Source organism: Marmota flaviventris, chromosome 2 (genome assembly GCF_047511675.1).
Source record: "Marmota flaviventris isolate mMarFla1 chromosome 2, mMarFla1.hap1, whole genome shotgun sequence".
Lineage (NCBI taxonomy): Eukaryota > Metazoa > Chordata > Mammalia > Rodentia > Sciuridae > Marmota > Marmota flaviventris.
In genome coordinates this window covers 90938223-90958124 of record NC_092499.1, presented here as the reverse complement: position 1 = coordinate 90958124, position 19902 = coordinate 90938223, and the positions used below count along the sequence as shown (strand labels likewise).

The 19902-nt window shown below is 35.5% G+C and overlaps 1 protein-coding gene across 5 annotated transcripts in view; it reads left to right on the top strand.

Annotated features, from left to right (window-relative positions):
* Positions 1 to 17547, top strand: part of Tmem87a (transmembrane protein 87A) — a 57953-nt gene extending 40406 nt beyond the window's left edge. For 3 of the 5 annotated variants that reach the window (XM_071608139.1, XM_071608135.1, XM_071608136.1), the window contains 5 exons: positions 3659 to 3732; positions 4227 to 4288; positions 7415 to 7470; positions 8214 to 8244; positions 16305 to 17547. In XM_071608139.1, coding sequence (XP_071464240.1) covers positions 3659 to 3732; positions 4227 to 4288; positions 7415 to 7470; positions 8214 to 8244; positions 16305 to 16346 — 265 coding nt within the window. In that variant the 3' untranslated portion in view covers positions 16347 to 17547. Of the gene's footprint in view, positions 1 to 3658; positions 3736 to 4226; positions 4289 to 7414; positions 7471 to 8213; positions 8245 to 16304 lie in introns of those variants that run through there. The other 2 variants (XM_071608138.1, XM_071608140.1) reach the window with 2 other exon arrangements.
* The last annotated feature ends 2355 nt before the right edge of the window (positions 17548 to 19902 follow it).

Below are 19902 nucleotides of genomic sequence, written 5' to 3'. Positions count from 1 at the left end.
TTTCAGTGAGTCAGGATCTGACTTCTGACTCCAACTACCCATAGTTAGCTGAACTACAAAGTCCGTTGGGACAGTCCCCATAAGACAGCTTTCCCTTCTGACCTCAATTGGAAGCCTGGAGGTTCCCAAAACCGGTTTTAGCTTTGATCATTTGCTAGGACTCACAAAACTTAGTGAAAGCTGGTAATGCTCATAGCTACCTATGATTTATTACACAGGAAAGGTACAAATACAAGAGAAGAAACACATGGGGCAGAGTTCTGGAAGAGCCTAAACAGAAACTTGTCATAATTCTGTCCTCATAGAGTGATGGATGACATTACTTATTCCCAGCTGTAGTATGTAACAGTACATATAGAGTATTGCCATCCAGGGTACTCACCTGAACCTTTGGTGTCCAGAGTTTTTAGTGAGATTTATTCGGGTAGTGTCCTCCTGAAAGCTGGGCTAATACCTTTAGTCTCCAGTTCTCCAGAGGTTGGAACAGATGTGATGGAGCCAAAGCCTCTATCATAAATCACACTATTGAACTGTCTTTATCCAGATCTCCCAGGCAAACAAAAACATTCCCATCAGGCCCGATATTTCAGTGCTACAGAGATTACTTCATAGTAGTCAAGGGGAATGGTCAGACCACTGTTGGTTATATAAGGTTAATTTTTCATGACACACTGGCACATAATTCAATATTTAATTAGTGTGCTTCAAATCACTGAGTTAAAGGGTATGTATATTTTTAACTTTGAAAGTATTTTCTGGATTGCATTCTCATAAAGAACCTGAAACAAATTGTGTATATAATAGTAATATGAGAGAAGCTTTTCTCTCTGCCCTTCTACATCTCCCTATTACATTAATTTTTGAAGGTATAGTGGATAAGAGTTAATATTTAGTGTGATTTTTATTTGCACTTATATTTGAGCTTTTTAAAATATTTATATATTAACAGTCATTTAGTTTTGTGAATTAGCCTGTTGTTGCTGTCTTATTTTTTATTGGCTTACTGATCATTGTTTTAGTCCATTTAAATAAAATGCCACAGACTGGGTAATTTATAATGAAGAGAAATTCCTTGACTCACTGATCTGGAGGCTGAGAATTCCCAAGATCAAGGTTGCCAGCATCTGGTGAGGGCCTTCTTACTGTGTCATCATGTGGTGAAGACATAAAGGAAGAGGGAGAGCCCACTTGCAAAAGCATTTCTTATAACAGGATCAGTCCATTAACCAGGGTATAACCCTCACAATCTAAACATCTCCCATTAAACCCCATCTGAAATACTGTTGCTCTGAGAATGAAATGAAATTCTCACGAGTTTTAGAGGGGACAGACATTTCAAATCATAGCAGTCATTTATGTATTTATTTGTAGTAATTCCTAATATGTTTTAAGAGCCAATATTTTCTTTGTTGTACTGAAGATATTCATTACCTTTTAATTTTTCTGTGCTGTTTTTGTCATATAAAAATGCAGAAATAGGAAGTCACATTTGTCATTTTTTCCTTTATGGATTTTACATTTTGTATCTTGTTTAAGAAATTCTTTCCTAACCTAAGGTGAGGTCAGAAGGTTATTTTAAATTCACCATCAAAGTTTTCATTCACCAAGAATTGTTTGTGTTCTCTTTTTTTTTTTTTTTTATATATAATATTTATTTTTTAGTTTTCGGCGGACACAACATCTTTATTTGTATGTGGTGCTGAGGATCGAACTCAGGCCGTGCGCATGCCAGGCGAGCACACTACCGCTTGAGCCACATCCCCAGCCCATGTTTGTGTTCTCTTTTTCCATTATTTTGCTTCTTCATCAGTATTCTGGTTTAATTACATAACTTCCTGACAACTCTTGGTATCTGGAGTACCTAAACCTCTATCCCTAATCTTTTTTAAAAATGTTAATTTTAAAAATTAATATGCTTGTTTAATTCAAGGAAAACTTTACAAAGATTTTGATTAGAATTTAGTTGAATTATTGAATTAATGAGGGGAAATTATATCTTTTTAATAATTTCATCTTTGGATATGTTATTTCCATTCTTTTAGTGCTTCATTTATGTTTTTAAATTTTTTATATGAATGAAAGCTTCAAAAATATTACATATGGTTTTTCCAAATATGTAGGAATGCTGTTGACTCCCCCCTCCCCCCATCCCCACTCCACTTGCTCCCTGTACTGGGGATTGAACACAGGGGTGCTCTATCATTAAGCTACATCCTCAGCCTTTTTAAATTTTGAGACAGGATCTCGTTAAACTACCAAGCTTGGCCTTGACTTGGAATCCCCTTGCCTCATCCTCCTGAGTAGCTGGGATTTCAGGCAGGTGCCACTGCATCCAGCTAAATGCTGTTGATACATTATCTTGTTACTTCTGACAATTTCTAGATTTTACCTCAGATGGGTTTTTGTCTAAAGTAATCATAATGTTTATTCCTTAACAAATCATCTTCCTACTTTTTTCTGATTCTTATTATATTGGTTAGGTCTTCCTATGTAACATTGAATAGAGGTGGTGAGAGTGAGTCTCCTTATTCTGATTTTAGATGCAGTCAGGTATTATCATTAACTATGATATTTACCATGACATTTGTTAACCTTTAACAAATGACAGACATTCTGCATTTCTAGCTTATTAAAGAGTTTTCATGATGAAAGGAAGATTTAAAACCAAAGCAGAATGAAAATATTAGGGTAACAATAAAATTGAAAGTACATAATGAGGTCAAAGCTAAAGCTGAGGCAGCTACTTTACTGAGTCACTTAAAGAGGTGTGAGGGAGCAGCATCGGAGGTGTACCAAACCAGACCTTCATCTTATGAGCTTCCCACTTGGAAACAAGTTTTATATTACCTGCAACACACAAGATTAGGCTTTCCTTAATTCTCAGTTTGAAGGCTGAGATTGTAAATTAAATGAAAATTTACTTTGTATGATATGTAGCCTTACAGAGTGCTTTGCTAAAAGTTGCAGGTATTAGGCTGGTGTTCTGGCTCAGTGGTAGAGCACTTGCCTAGCATGTGTGAGGCACTGGTTTGATTCTCAGCACCACATATAAATGAATGAATAAAACAAAGGTCTATCAACAACTAAAAATACATATAAAAATAACTTAAAGAGTTAAAAAAGAAGTTTCAGGTATTGTTTTAAGCACAAAAACCTTTGTGAGTGTTTTAAGTAATACTCTATTATCCCCACGTACAAATGAGGAAACCTAGGAGTACAAAGAGATTAAGTAACTTGTCTGAAGGTTCCAGGTAGCCTGCACTCATAAGTATGGTATTCTTCTGCTTCTCTTATGCTAATATAGATATTTAAGAGCTTTCTGAAGGGAAAAATTAGTATTCCCTAAACTGATTTTTGTGAATTTTACTGCAATTGCAATTATTTAAGTCCTGTAAAATTCAGATAATAGCTGGGAATGCTGGCACAATCCCACCTACTAGGGAGACTGAGGTAGGAAGAGCACAAGTTCAAGACTAACCTCGGCAACTTAGTGAGGTCCTGTCTCCGAATAAAAAGCTAAAAAGGACTGGGGATGTAGCTCAGTGGTAAAGTGCCCCTGGGTTTAATTGCCAGTACTGGGGGGTGGGGGTAATCCAGATAGTAGAACAGTTTTTGTAGTTTTCTAATTTTTCTTTCTATTCTGACATTGTTCCATCAGGTTTGCCTTTTCACCATTGTCTGAAGAAGAGGAGGAAGATGAACAAAAGGAACCTATGCTGAAAGAAAGCTTTGGTAGTGATAAAATTCACCTTTTATTTGTGTTTTAAATATTTTTTCATATAGTCTGTTATTATTTTATAACAGTTTTGTTCCTGAATTTGGTATGTGGTAAAGAACAAATAAGAGTATAAGTTTTAAGGGTTTTTTTGTGTGTGTGTGTGTGGCGTATGGTGGTGCTGGGGATTGAGCCCAGGACCTTATGCATACTAGGCAAGTGCTCTACCACCTAGCTATTCCCCAGTCAGTATATAAGTTTTAAGATGAAGCCATGATAAATTGATTAAATAATTCCACATTAAATGTCCAGTTTACTTTCTAGAAACAAGCTAGAAATTTAGCTTTGAACTCCCCAGTATAAATGTAAAGATGGAGAGATATCTGTTATATAATTCACAGAGGTAGCTTAAAATAAAGCTCTGAATTCAATTTTATGTTCATTGCTGGTCTATTGACAAAGTTGACACATCTTTGGTTTTTTTTTTTTTTTCTTTTCTTTTCTTGTACAGAGGGGATGAAAATGAGAGGTACCAAACAAGAACCTAATGGAAATAGTAAGGTAAATAAAGCAGTAAGTATCACTTTTTTTCCCCCTTTCCTCTTTGATTTTTGCATGGCCTTTTAGCCTTGGGTAAAACCCAGCAGTTATGGTTACATCTTAATGATTTTTGTACCTATCCTATAATTAGGCTTACTTTACAATCTTATTTATCACATTTACATTTCTAAAAACAGGCAGCAAGAGAGACTAGGGTCTAGGTATCTTTAACTAGATGATATGCTACTATATTTTGAAAAAATATAGACCAATCTGATTGTTCTGTTTAATGGTTTTCATCAGTGAAGTCACAGTTCCGTTAATAACCTGATATCTTTTTTTGTGGTAAAGACCTAATGTTTTGTTCTAAAAATTGAGTATTCATTTTTTATAGGAGGGCTTTAGAATTTAGTCCAACCTTAAGGGGCAAAGCCTGCATGAAACAAACTATTAGGCCGAGCTAGAGTTGTAGCTCAGTGGTAGAGCACTTGCCTAGCACATGTGAGGCAATGGGTTCCATCTTCAGCACTACATTAAAAAATAAATAAATAAGTAAATAAAATAGTGTGTCTATCCATCTGCAACTAAAAATATTATTTTAAAAAACACTATTAGGCCACTGAGAAGAGAACATTTAAGGCTGTAGACATTATTTTATATTTCTGTTACATGATTTTAAAGACAAAATTATTTTATTCTACCCAGAGCAAGTAGGCAAGAAAAAGAAGAAAAAGGCATCTAAGTTGGAAAGGAAGTTAATTTGTTTCTGTTTACAGGTGACATTATCTTACATATAGAAACTGTTAAAGACTCCACCAAAAAAACTATTAAAACTAACAAATTTCAGTAAAGTTGCAGGATTCAAAATCAGCATACCAAAATCAGTTTCATTTCTGTATACTGGCATTGAACTATGTGAGAGATAAATCAAGAAAGAAATACTTTTTACAATAGCTGCAGAAAAATAAATTACTCAAGAATAAGCTTAACCAAGGAAGTAAAAAAACTGTATACTGAACACCATAAACTATTGATGAAAGAAATTTCAGAAGACACAAATAAATGGAAAGATAATTTGTATTCATTGAATTAGAAGACTTAATATTGTTACAATGCTCATACTACCCGAAGCAGTCAGTGCAGTCCATATCAAAATTCCAATGACATTTTTTATAGAAATAGAAAAAAATAATCCTAGAATTTATAAAAGAACCACAAAAGACCCCTAATAACTAGAGTACACTTGAGCAAAAAGAACAAAGCTGGAGATATTATACAGTCTGACTTTAAAATGTACTACACAGATCTGGGAATGTAACTCAGTAGACCTTATGTTTAGCATGTATAGGCCCTGGATTTGAGCCCCAGCTTACCACCCTGCTGCCTGGCTGGGAAGAGGGAAAAAAAAAAAAAAAAACCTGCTGTGCTGTAATATCAAAACAGCATGGGGGGCTGGGTTGTGGCTCAGTGGTAGAATGCTTGTCTAGTATGTGCAAGGCACTGGGTTCAATTCTCCACACCACATATAAATAAGTAAATAAAATAAAGGTCCATTAACAACTAATAAAAATAAAATAAAAAACCAGCATGGTACTGGCATAAAAATAGACACATAGACCAGTGGAACATAATAGAAAGCCTAGAAGTAAATTCATGCCTTATGGTCACTTGGTTCTCTACAAAAATACCACGGACCCCAAATAGGGAAAGGATAGTTTTTTTAAATAAATGGTGTTGGGAAAACTGGAAAGACATATGCAGAAGAATGAAATTTGACCCTTGTGTCATACCATATATAAGTCTTCAGAATGGATTAAGGACTTAAACACACACCTGAAACTGTAAAACTACTGGGAGAAAAGTACTCTATAATATTAATCTGGGTAATGATTTTTTTTAATATGACTTGAAAAGTGCAGGTCACAAAAGCAAAAATAAAGAAAGGGAATTATCTTAAACTAAAAATAGTTTCTAAGATAAATAGCAGGTGAAAAGACACCTTATAGGCTGAGAGTAAATATTTGTGAACCATACATCTGAGGGGGTTAATATGCAGTTTATAGGGTGGGATTGTGGCTCAGTGGTAGAGCACTTGCCTAGCATGCGTGAGGCCCTGGGTTCGATTCTCAGCACCACATATGAATAAATAAAATAAACGTCCATTGCCAACTAAGCAAAGTATTTTTTAAAAAATATGCAATTTATATAAGGAACTCAGACAACTCAATAGCAAGAAAACAACCCCATAAAAAAACAAGACCGGATTAGACATTTCTCAAATCAATTCAAATACAAATAAGTATGTGAAAAAAAAAAGATGCTCATCATCATAATCAAGAATTGAGAATTAAAACCATAATGAAATATCTCCTCACACCCATTAGAGTGGCTATTGTCAAAAGGACAAAAGATGTGTTGGGGATGGTGGTTGGGAATTTGGCTCAGTGGTCGAATGCCCTTGAGTTCAATCCCCAGTACCAATTAAAAAAAAAAAAAAGGACAAAAGATGAGCATGTGGCTTGTGGAGTAAAGGGAACCCTTGCACACTGTTGGTAAGAATGTAAGTTAGTATCACTGTTATGAAAACCAGTAGAGAAGTTTCTCAAAAATAGAACTGTATGATCCTACTAGGTATATTTTCAAAGGAAATCACTATGTTGAAGAGATACCCGCATTCCCATGTTCATTGCAGCATTCATAATAGCAATTATATAGAATCAACCAAAGTGTTACTGGATGAGTGGATTATGAAAATGTGTATATACGCAGTTTAATACTGATCAGTCTTAAAATAAGAAACTTTGTCATTCTCAATAACATTGATGAACCTGGAAGACAATTTGTTAAGTGAAATAAGCCAGGCACAGGAAAACAATACTTCATGATCTCTCTTCTATAAGGAATCCAAAAATGTTGAATTCATACAAGTAAGGGTAGAGCAATGGTTACCAGGAAAAACAATGGGTAGTGGGGACATTTGGGAGAAATTAGTTGAAGATAATTAAAAATTTTTTTTAATAGTTTGACTTTTCTATTAGAAGTCTCATTTGTTATATGTATGTACTACTTAGAATTACAAAAGACTAAAGATCTTAAAACATATTTTTACTTGATGTATTATGCAGTGTGTTTGAATAACAATTGGTGTTATATTCCCAGCAGGAAGATGATTTGAAGTGGGTAGAAGAGAATGTTCCTTCTTCTGTGACAGATGTGTAAGTGTTTGAATCATTACTATTACTGTAAGGATCCTATTTCAAAGTTAGTACTACTTATTGAAAGAGCTGAGGAGTATAACAATGAGAATTTAAAATGCTGAAGAATGATTTTAGTAGATAAGAAATAATGTACAAAAGAAATAATTGGGATTAATCATTCAGATGACATTTTGGCTTAGAAAGATTTAGCTATAGATCTTCCCCAAATCAATGAGTTAGTACTTTTGAAATTTTTGAGTTCCTTTCCAGAGCTGTAATATTAATGAAATATTGATTCTATCATATTGTAGAACATGTTTATTGTTCTCTATACAATTCTAGTAAACTCTGATTCTTGTTTATTTTATTTGCTTTTTATCTCCCCTTAAAGGGGGTGTTAATAAGATACAAATCTTAGTTAAATCACAAGAAAGCTTAAATTAGGTATATTTTCAAAGGAAATCACTATGTTGAAGAGATACCTGCATTCCCACGTTCATACTGGGCATGGTGTGGCCTGTAATCCAAGCAGCTTGGGAGGCAGGAGGATTGCAAGTTCAAAGTCAGCATTAGTAACTTAGCAAGGCCCTAAGCAACTTAGTGAGACCCTGTCTCAAAATAAAATATAAAAAGGGTTGGGGATGTGCCCCAAGGTTTAATACCTGTTAACAACAACAACAACAAAAAATCATTATTCCACTTTTTTGAACCATTTACGGCTTTATTTTACATTGTTCAATTTAGTGTTTTTCTCTCTGCAGAGCACTTCCGGCCCTTCTGGATTCAGATGAGGTTAGTAATCATATGTGTATTAAGTCTTTGGATCTTGTGATTTACTAGCAAGTCATGAATCCTTTGTTTAGGGAGATTCTATTTATTTTTACTCAGTGTGGACTAAAGAACTATAATTGGTAGAGCTGAAAGGAATAAGAATGGAAATACAAATACAATAAAGAAGGTTTCATTTTTTTTTTCAACCTTTGTTTATTTTTACGTGGTGCTGAGGATCGAACCCAGTGCTTCACACATGTGAGGCGAACACTCTACCACTGAGCCACAGCCCCATCCCCAAGAAGGTTTCATTTCTTTATGTCTGTCTAGCATGTCCCCTTTTTTCTTTTCCAGAATAATATGTTAAGACTTGAAGATGTTTTTGCTTAAATTGAGTAAAAAATACTGTCTCTAGGAAATTAAAATTTTATCTGAATGTAGCTAAATTTGGCAAAATAATAAAAAGTTTGAGAAAGGAATACAGTAGACAAAATGTAAATTATTTTGTTATCTCTTAGATTTCATGTTCCTATGTCACTACCATTTTAGACGATGAGGATCATAATTAGTACTGCTAATGTTCATGTTGATTTTTAAGATTTAATATGCCTCCATATAGTTCAATTAAGAGGCTTTACGTGAAGTCTTATTTAAGAGTTGTGGCCTGGGTTAATAGGAATTAGTTTTAAAACCTATTTGGAATGTTAGATTACTCTACAATGTCTTGATTTCAGAAAGCCTTCTAGAAATATCTTTTCTGATTCTGACTCATTTTATTGAACTGGATACTAAAAATGATTTGTTCATTTTCCACTGACCTGCTGTGTAACACTGCATACAGTGTCAAATTCTTTAGCTATTAGTTGAAATAATTGAGACCGTTAACATTGAGATTTGAACCTATCCACATAGCACTTTGCTTTCTGTGGTGTATTTTGCAGTTCTGAGGTCTCTATCATGGGGTCTTTCTCTGCTAATTATTTTCTATCAGGGTTTTCCTTTGGTTTTAATTCTCTAGCCATGCTGTATTCCAATTAGAGGTCTGACTGCATGAAACCTGATTGTGCCATTCATGGAAATAAAGGGTTTACCACCATATTTTTGGTGGCCTGATAACAATCATCTGTTCATGTTTTTTTTTTTTTTTTTATATTTATTTTTTAGTTGTACACAATACCTTTATTTTGTTTATTTATTTTTATGTGGTGCTGAGGATCTAACCCAGGGCCTTTCACCTGCTAGGCATGTACTCTGCCGCTGAGCCACAACCCCAGCCCATGTTTTTTTTAATTTAAATTTTTTCATTTGTTATTTTTAGATACACATGACAGTAGGGCATGTTTTGACATGTTATACATACATGGGGTGCAGCCCATTACAATTTTGATCCCATTCTTGTGGTTGAACATGATGTGGAGTTAACTGGTCATGTATTCATATGTGAGCATAGAAAAGTTATGTCTGAATCATTCTGCTATCTTTCTCATTCCCATTCCCCTCCCTTCCCTCCCTTGTTATGGGTGAGCATCCACATATCAGAGAGAACATTTGGCCTTTGTTTTTTGGGGGATTGGCTTATATTACTTAGAATGATAGTCTCAAGTTTCATCCATTTACTGGCAAATGCCATAATTTCTTTCTTCTTTATGGGTGAGTAATATTCCATTGTGTATACATACCACATTTCCTTTATTCATTCATCTATTGAAGGGCACCCGGGTTGGTTCCATAGCTTAGCTATTGTGAATTGACCTGCTATAAACATTGATGTGACTGCATCACTGTAGTGTGCTGATTTTAAATCCTTTGGGTATAAACTGAGATGTGGGATAGCTAGGTCAAATGGTGGTTCCATTCCAAGTTTTCTGAGGAATCTCCATACTCCTTTCCAGAATGGTTGCACCAATTTGCAGTCCCACTAGCAATGTATGAGTGAACCTTTTTCCTCATGTTCTTGTCAACATTTACTGTCACTTGTATTCTTGATAATTGCTTTTCTGGCTGGAGTGAGATGGAATCTCGGTTTAGTTTTAATTTGCATTTCTCTAATTGCTAGAGATGTTGAACATTTTTTCGTATATATTTTTGACCATTTGTATTTCTTCTTTTGTGAAGTGCCTTTTCAGTTCCTTTGCTCATTAATTGACTGGATTATTTGTGGTTTTTTGGTATTAAGTGTTTTGAGTTCTTTTTATATTCTGGAGATGAATGCTGTATCTGAGGTATAGGTATTCATGTTTTCTTTCTTTTTTTTAATATTTATTTTTTAGTTGTAGTTGGACACAATACCTTTATTTGTTTTTATGTGGTGCTGAGGATCAAACCCAGGGCCTCGCGTTTGCTAGGCAAGTGTGCTACCACTGAGCCACAACACCAGCCCTCTTGTTTTCTTTTATGAATAAATTATGTGGGACTTTGCAAGTGTATGTGACAGTGAGGCTTTGTGTGTGTGTGTGTGTGTGTGGTAAGAAAATATAACAATAAGATCTACTCTCCTTAAAACATTTTTTAGTCTACATTACAGTATTGCTAAGTATAAGCACATTGTTACACATTAAATTTATAGAAATTCTTGTTTAACTGAAACTTACACCTGTTAAATAGCAGCCTCTCCTTTCGCCTCCTCTAGCTTATGGCATCTGTCATTCTACTTTCCATGCATTTGACTATTTTAGATACCTCATACTAAGTGGATTCATGAAGTACTTGTCTTCTATGATGTGCTTATTTCACTTAACATAAGCTCCTGAAAGTTCACCCACGGCAGGATTTCTTTCTCTTTTTAAAACTGAATTAATTGTATTCCATGGTGTGTGTGTGTGTGTGTGTACACACACGCGCGCTATATCTGACATTTTTCTTATTAATTCCATTGTGAATAGTGCTGCAGTGAACACGGATATACAGATATCTCTTTGAGATTCTGCTTTTAGTTCTTTTCAGAAATGGGATTCTGGATCATAAAAGTAGTTCTATTTTTAATTTTATGAGGAACCTGCTATTTTCTGTAGTTACAATACCATTTTACATTCTTACCAACAGAACTCAAGGATCCATTTTCTCCACAGTCTTGCCACTACATGTTATTTTTTGCTTTTTGATAATGGCTACCTTATTTCCCTGATGATTTGTGATGCTGATCATTTAATACACACACACACACACAGGCCTCTATCTGTTGGTCATTTTTCCATTTTTAAACTTAATTGATTTTTTTGCTGTTGAGTTTTAAGAGTTTCTGGTATTAACCCCATATCAGGTGCATAATTTGCAACTATATTCCCCTATCCCATATATTGCTTCTCATGCTCTCATTTCCTGTGCAGTGCAGAGGCTTTTCAGTTTGAGTTCTTTGGGTCTATTTTTATTCTTCTTGCCTGTGCTTTTGGTGTATATCCAAGAAATTGTTGCCAATATTAGTGTCAAGAATCTTATTTTTTTTTCTCCTAGGAGTTTTATAGTTTCAGATATTAGTTTTAAGTCTTTAATCTGTTTTGTACATAAGATTATGTACATAAGATTCAAGCTTATTAAAATCAAACAGATTTTGCATGTGGATATCCAGTTTTTCCAGTACCATTTATTGAAGAACCTATCCTTTCCTCATTGTATAGACTTTATAGCCTTTTCAGAGATCATATACTGTATGTGTGTAGGTTTTATTTCTGGGCATTCTATTTTGTTTCATTGGTCTGTGTCAGTCTTGATGCCAGTACCATATTGTTTTAATTAAGTATTTTTTTTTGTTACTATTGTAAATGAGTTTGTGTTCTTAATATCTTTTTTGGATAGTTCTTTGTTAGTAAGTGATTGGGTTGGGTAGTTGGGTAGCTCAGTGATAGAGTGCTTGCCTAGCATATGTGCAAGGCAATCCTCAGCACTGTTAAAAAAAAAAAGGAGAATGAAGAAGAAGGGCTGGGGTTGTGGTTCAGTGGGAGAGTGCTTGCCTAGCTTGTGTGAACACTGGGTTCAATCCTCAGTACCACATGTAAATAAATTAATAAATGTCCATTGACAACTAAAAAGTGACATTAATTGTCATATTTTGGTTTTGTATCATGCAATATTAATGAACTCATTTATTCTAACAGGTTTGTTTTACGTTTTTTTTTTTTTTTTGGTTTAATTATTCTCGCTAGGACTTCTGTACTGTGTTGATTGACTAGAAATGGTGAGATTGGCATTCTTGTATTCTTTATGATCATAGCAAAGCTTTTAGTTATTCATTTTTGTATATGAAGTCAGTTTTATTCACTTATGTGCTTTATTATGTTGAGGCAATTTCTTAGTATTCCTAGTTTGTTAAATTTATGTCATGAAAGGGTGGTCAATTTTGTCAAATGTTTTTCTGTATCACAGTTGATCTGATCATGTGGTTTTTGTTCTTCATTATGTTAATGTATTGTATCACATTGATTTTTGTATGTTGAACCTTCCTTGCATCTCAGGAATAAATCTCTCTTGATCATGGTGTGTGATCCTTTTAATGTACTTTCAAATTCAGTTTTTGTTATGTTGAAGATTTTTGCATGGGTATTCATCAGGTTTATTAGTTTTCTTGAAGTGTCTTTGGCTTTGGTATCAGGGTAATGCTGACCTCATAGAGTCCATTTGGAAGTTCCTTTGAAATGAGTTTGTCTTCACTTTTTGGGAAGAGTTTATATTTGTCTTTAACTATGTTTAGTTGAATTCACTAATAAAGCCATCTGTTCCTGGGCTTTTTTTTTTTTTTTTTTTTTGAGGTTTTGAGTTAAATCTAGTTGTAAGTCTTATTTTCTATTTCTTCATCATTCAGTCTTGGCGGGTTGTGTCTTTCTAGGGGTTTATTCACTTCTTCTAGGTTACAGTTTGTTGGCATATTTTAAAATTTTCTATCTTGTTGAAATTCTTACTTTATTCATGCATTATTATCTTGATCTAGTTATTTAGAATTCTCTTAGGTAATTCATGAACCTCTGTTTAATTGTTAGGGTCAGTTTCTGCAGATTTTTCTCGCTCCTTTGTTTGGTCCCTGTTTCCTTGTTTCTCCATTTTGCTTAATTTTCTGTATTGGTGTCTGTTCCTTAAAAAAGAAAGTAAATCATCACTTTCAGTGTGACATGCCTTGTACAGAAGATTCTCACAAGTCAGATTGGCCAGAGACTCTGGAAAATTCCATCCTACTCTGCATATGTATCTTCTCTGTACATATGAATTCAAAGTCAGAGGGATCTGCTGTCTTTCCCCAGGAATTTATAATCTCTTGTTCCCCTGTTGTCTACTGCACTGTGGGTCTTGGAGCAGCAGTGAGCCTCAAGCTCTTTATTTTTTTGTTCACACTGGGCTTCAGGCAACTTCCCGAAGCTTGGAATGTTAATCACAGTCCAAGTCTTTCTTCCCCAGGGAGAGGCTGGGATTTAGGGGTTTTGACTCACTCTACACTGAATTTGAGAGGTTCAGGCAGTTGTGCTGGCAAGTGTGTGATTGCTAATCCAAACCAAACCTTGGTTATCCATGACTTTTAACCTGGGGGCCCTTTGTTTTTTAAGACAAAAGTCAAGACAAAAACCAGCTTCGTTCTGGCAGCTTCTAGAAAGGTGAAGATGTTGGATATAGGTTCTAATCCTTCCCTTCCCTTCCTTCCCCAGGGAGAAGCTAGGAGATAAAGGTTTCCTACAGTTCATGTGGCATTGTGCAGGGTTTAAGGAGTACATTATGGCAAAAGGGGGACCTCAGATTTTCTTCTTGGCTTTGATACAGTTGATTTAGTTTTACTCCATGGTACAAGAGCCCCTAGGCTGTTTCCTGAATTTTTCACCAGGAATTGTTCTGGTGTATTGTTGAATCAGGGCATTTGTGGAGGTAAGAGTATCCAGCACTTTTTGTTTTGCCAGTATGCCCGGTGTCACTTTCCCCAAGGCCTTTCTTTTTATAAAACTTGAAAGAATTTAAATGAATTACAGAAGAAACAAATTACATAACAATAACTTCCAATAAAAGCTAGAAGATGTTAGAACAATGCCTTTGAATTCTGAGAAAAATTGTGTTTTTTAAAATTTTTTTTTCAGTTGTAGATGGACACAATACCTTTATTTTACTTATTTATTTTTATGTGGTACTGAGGATTGAACCAAGTGCCTCATGTGTTCTGTGCTTTACCACTGAGCTACAACACCAGCCTAAGAAAAATAGTTTTTAACTTATAATTCTATACCTAAATAAACCATCAATATTAGGTTAAAGTAAAGATATTTCAAGTCACATAAGAATTAATTTCCTATGTGTGCTTCTTAGGAAAGTACTAGAAAATGTTCTCCATGAAAATAAGAAAACTAACAGAAAGATTTGGGATCCAGGAAATAAAGGATCCAACACAAGAGAGGCAAGGCAAATTCTTAGGATGACAATGTAAAATATTCTTACAGAGACAACTGGGCAGCAGACTTGGAGAGCTGCTAGAATGAAAAAGAAAAACAGAATTTTTAGGAAAAGTATTTCTAATAAAAACAGAAGAATAGATTATCTCATTCGATTAATTGTATTCAAAAAGGATTTACAATCCTATCAGTTTGGGATATGTTTGTGATGGGTACTTAACAATTGAAGCAAAGGAAAAATGAAAAAAATATAAAAATTTGTATGACAAATGGAAATTTAATGGTAATTTTTTTACTTGAAATATGATAGTATAAATACTATTTTATATAAACAACATAAGATCTACTCTCTTAGCTATTCTTTTTTTTTTTTTTTAATTTTTTATTGTGGGTTGTTCAAAACATTACAAATTTCTTGACATATCATATTCCACACTTTGATTCAAGTGGGTTATGAACTCCCACCTTCACCCCATACACAGATTGCAGAATCACATCAGTTACACATCCATTGATTTACAAATTGCCATACTAGTGTCTGTTGTGCTCCGCTGCCTTTCCCATCCTCCACCCTCCCCCCTCCCCACCTCTCCCCTCCCCTCCCCTCCTCTCTCTCTACCTCCTCCACTGTATAACCCTGAGGGTCTCCTTCCATTACCATGCAATTTCCCTTCTCTCTCCCTTTCCCTCCCACCTCTCATCCCTGTTAAATGTTAATCTTCTTCTCCTGCTCTTCATCCCTACTCTCTTAGCTATTCTTAAGTAGGGGGTTAAATATATGCACATGGTAAGGCTGGAATGTTAGGTCGGTGGCAGTGACTTGGTGGCGACTTTGTGGCAACTTAGAACAAAGCAGCCCGCGCTGCTTTGAACATCAGTCAGATGCCAGCGGAAATGCCTGTCGATCAGCCAGATCTCCTGACTAACGCCTGTCAATCAGCAGGACCCCCTGGCCAATCCTGGAGTTCAGCCAACTCCCCTGACCAACTCCAAGGGGGCAAGGGACCCTAGAGATACCTTTTCCTGTCCCAAGCCCTTCCCTTCCTGCTGTAAGCCCCATAAAAGTCCAGTCCAGTGGAGCTTCCACTCGGTTTCTCCTCAGACCCTTCCCCTGTTCCCTCTGTGGGTCTGCTCGAGTTCTGCCCGGGAGTGATATCTCAATAAAGCCTGTTCACCAGCCCTTTTAAATCTGCCAACTTTGGTTGCTGCCTGCCCAGCCTGATCTGACAGGTTGTGCAGCAGGTTTCTAGAGCTTTCTCATCCAGTGTAATTTTTAAAAGTCTGTAATATTTTGTTGTAAAGATAGTTTTTTTAACATAACTCTTAATTTTTGGACTCTTGGTTCTTTCTAATATTTTGTTGTAATGCTGAGTATTGTACTAAATTTTTGTCCACATCTAGATTGGTTCTTCAAGTTAAATTCCTGAATTAATTGAGATACAAATCCTTATTAATCCTTAATAATATTTGTTCAGTCATTTAATTGACCCTGAATACACATTGTGGTTTGTTGTCCCAAAACTAGCCATTTTGATTCAGTTGATTTTGGGTGGGGCCTGGACATTTGTATGTTTCAAAATCTTCACAGATATTTAGGAACCTTTGCTCTAAGTAACTAAGATAGTATTGTGGAAAATGTATATTTGGATAGTTTACACAAGATATTTGGAATGTATACCATTTTGAATTAATATACTTAGAATAAATCTTTTTTTAACTCCCTAGGAACGAATGATTACACACTTTGAAAGGTCCAAAATGGAGTAAAGGATGGGAAGATCTGAAGTTGAAGATGGCTAGTATCAGGGAAGAGATCAGCTTCTTTGTCAATCTTCTCCATTGTTCCATGGGATTAAAGGAGGCAGTGACATCCTGATCTGTTCCTTGGTCTGTGTGCATTGGAGCTGGCAAGAGGTGTCAGAACAAGGAGAATATCTTATTGAAAACACGTTCATAGGATGAGAAAAATCTACAAGCTTATTTACAACATCGATGCCCTTTCCCTCCCAAATCCTGACATGGATGTTTATGCAACTTATGTGTTGTTCCTGAACTTTATATGTTTCAGTTGTTTAATATGTCAAACTAAAAGGTTTAATGTCTTCTAAAGGACTTTGCCATCAACACCATAATATGTAATCTCCAGGAGCAACTGCCTGTAAATTTTATTTATTTAGGGAGTTGCATAGGTCATAGGGGAGATTGTTAATTATCTTTCAGTTTTCTGGGAAGTTTAGGTCACATCTTGCAGAGGTAGTTTTGAATAAAAAGAGCCCTTCTGAGTAAAGGAGCTATGGTTCTATCAATGATCAAAAGGGGAAAAAAGGAGAAAAAGAGAGAAACAGTTACAGTGAGATTCAGATCATTTACAAAAAAGGAAAATCAAGTGCAATTTTGTTTACAAATGGTGTATATTAAAGATTTTTCTATTTCAGATGTACTTTAAAGAGAAATATTAGCATAACTCTTTTGACATCTGCTATTGTGACACATCCCATTGCTGGCAATGTGGTGCACACTCCAAGACTTTTAACTACTGTTTTGTAAGCCTCCAAGGGCAGCATTGTGGAGTCCTAGGCAATGCTTTGTTTGCCTTCATGCCATTCTTTGGGGTTGCACTAGATGCCCAGAGGCACTGCATCTAAGTGCTATGATTGAACACCCTGCTAGAGGGACTGTAATGCCTCAGGGGAGCTTATAGAAAGGAAACAGATACTGCTGGCTTAAACAGTTATTCTTGCATGAAATAATGGGGAGGCCCTGGGCTGCTGCTTGCTCTTAGGATTGACTGTTCTAGTGTCTGGTGTTAATTTGAAGACTGTTTATAAGGGATATCACAAGGTGATGGGATTCACTTGAAGCACTATATTTCTGTTTTAATGGTTTTTCCAATTTTGCCTTCCCAAGATTTTTGTTCTACATAAGAAGTCATACCACTTTTTAATATAAAAAATTTTAACAAAATTAATGTATTTTTTCTCATTTATTTCAGTTTTTCTCTGAACACCCTTCTTCTAAACTTCCTCTTGTGGAAATTTTCTTTTCATTGCTTTTACTCTAGATTGTTTTATTTTTTATAAAAACCATTGACCACATGACCACAGTCTTCACTAACTCATACTATATAGTCAGAGTGTTTATGTTTATGTAGTATTTCTCTCGCTTTTTAACAATTTTTTATTTACTTAACAATGTAGAACTTTGCAGCCATCAGTAGTTCTGATGCAATTGGAAATTTGGGAAACTTGGTGGAGCTGTTAATGCAGTGAATCTTGTAGGTAAAATATATGCATACTTTTTTTTTCTTAATATTTTTTAGTTGTAGATGGACACAGTACCTTTGTTTTATTTATGTATTTTTTAACGTGGTGCTGAGAATTGAACTCAGTGCTTCACATGTGCCAGGCAAGCACTCTACCACTGAGCCACAACCCCAGCCCATGTGCATACTTTTGATAGCACGTATGCCTCCATATGTGCTATCAAAAGTATCAAAAGACATATGTGCTCTTAAAAGTTGACTTTATTGGTTTTATTTTCAGCAAACTGATGTTAGGCCATTCAACATGAATTTTATTGTCCTGATATTAGTTCATGTTCTCTTTTTACAACAAATTAATGATCAACAGAAGATACCAATTTAATATAAAAAGTATCAGGGCCTTCACAGCCACCATAGGCTTTCTACTTTCCATTATGTTATATTCTTGCAAAAGTCTGCTTTGGTTCCACAGGAGCTTTAGTTTCCTGGTGAGATAGTGATACAGAATGTGTCATCCACTCTGTCTGGATGAGGCTTATGTAGCATTTCTCTACAACTCTTTGCTGTAGTAATTTTTTAAAAAGCAACCTACACAAAACCTCTTAAAAAGAGTGACAGTATGGGGCTGGGGATGTGGCTCAAGCGGTAGTGCGCTCGCCTGGCATGTGTGCGGCCCGGGTTCGATCCTCAGCACCACATACAAACAAAGATGTTGTGTCTGCCGAAAACTAAAAAAATAAATATTAAAATTCTCTCTCTCTCTTAAAAAAAGAAAAGAGTGACAGTATGGAGAACTGAGATGTACTCTTGTTTATCCATTAGCAAAAGGTTGGTGGTATTGTGCTGCATTTGTACACTATGATGGAATAATAGTTATAATGCAACAAAACAGTTGGTCATATTTTTTCAGGCTGGTTTGATGTTGACTTGAAACTACAAAAAATACCCTATTGGGTTAACCTGTTTTGTGTGGTACAAATTTTATGTCTTAGGATCTGATAATTCTATTTATGGCTTCCTATGGTACTGGAATTGGATATATTTTATCATTTCTTAGGATAGGCTCAGAAGGAATTTATAGTTTAATATTTCCCTAGTGTAACCTTAGAGTTATATTTATTTTTGTCTTGATCCTTTAGCCTACTAGACCTTTTTCCAAGGTGATGTTCAGCTTTTACAGTGAAACTTGACCATAACACAAGATTTTTAAAGCAACTGTGTTTTAGCTACTTGCAAATATACTTTAATTTTATTATCAAACAGCATTTGATAAAGATGGGATATGTATCCCTAAATTACATATTAAGAAATGAATACTATGAAAGTAAAATGACCAGGACCTTTTTTTTTTTAAATTTCATATCATAAGCTCATCCTTTTTAGATTTTTGCTTTAAACCCAAATGCCTGTTTATGACCTAGCTCATGATTTTTAGTGGGAATTGCCAGATATAGATAATTCTTGCAATTCAAATTCAGCCTTTTTATTTTTTTAAGTCTCTACAAGGGGAATGCTAACAGTAACCCAAGCCAGTAAGTACCCATGGGTGAAAAGAGCCACTTCACTTGCTTTTAAAAGGAGTGTTAGGCTCGGCATGGTGGCACACACCTATAATCCCTGCGACTGGGGAGGCTGAGTCAGGAGGATCATGAGTTCAAAGCCAGCCTTAGCAATTTAGCAAGGCCCTGTCTCTAATAAAATACAAAAAGGGCTGGGGATGTGACTCAGTTGTTAAATGCCCCTGAGTTCAATCCCCCAGTAACACCCTTGCCCCCCCCCCCCCCGCAACAAAAAGGGAGTATTAGGATATGAGACACAGCTTGTTTCTAAACACCTGCTCATAAATGTTCAATTGAGGACCCCACTCACATTCTATTAAATCACAATCACATTTTATCAATGTATCCATTTGATTTGTATGCACATTAAATTTGAGAATTATTCGCCTAGAACCAGGGATATTACCAACCAGTGATATCTGGCAAGTTCTGGGGTCCTGCCCTAGTGGCGTCCAGGGAGTCCTGAAGGATGAGTGGTGGCTGCGAAAAGATGAGACAGTCG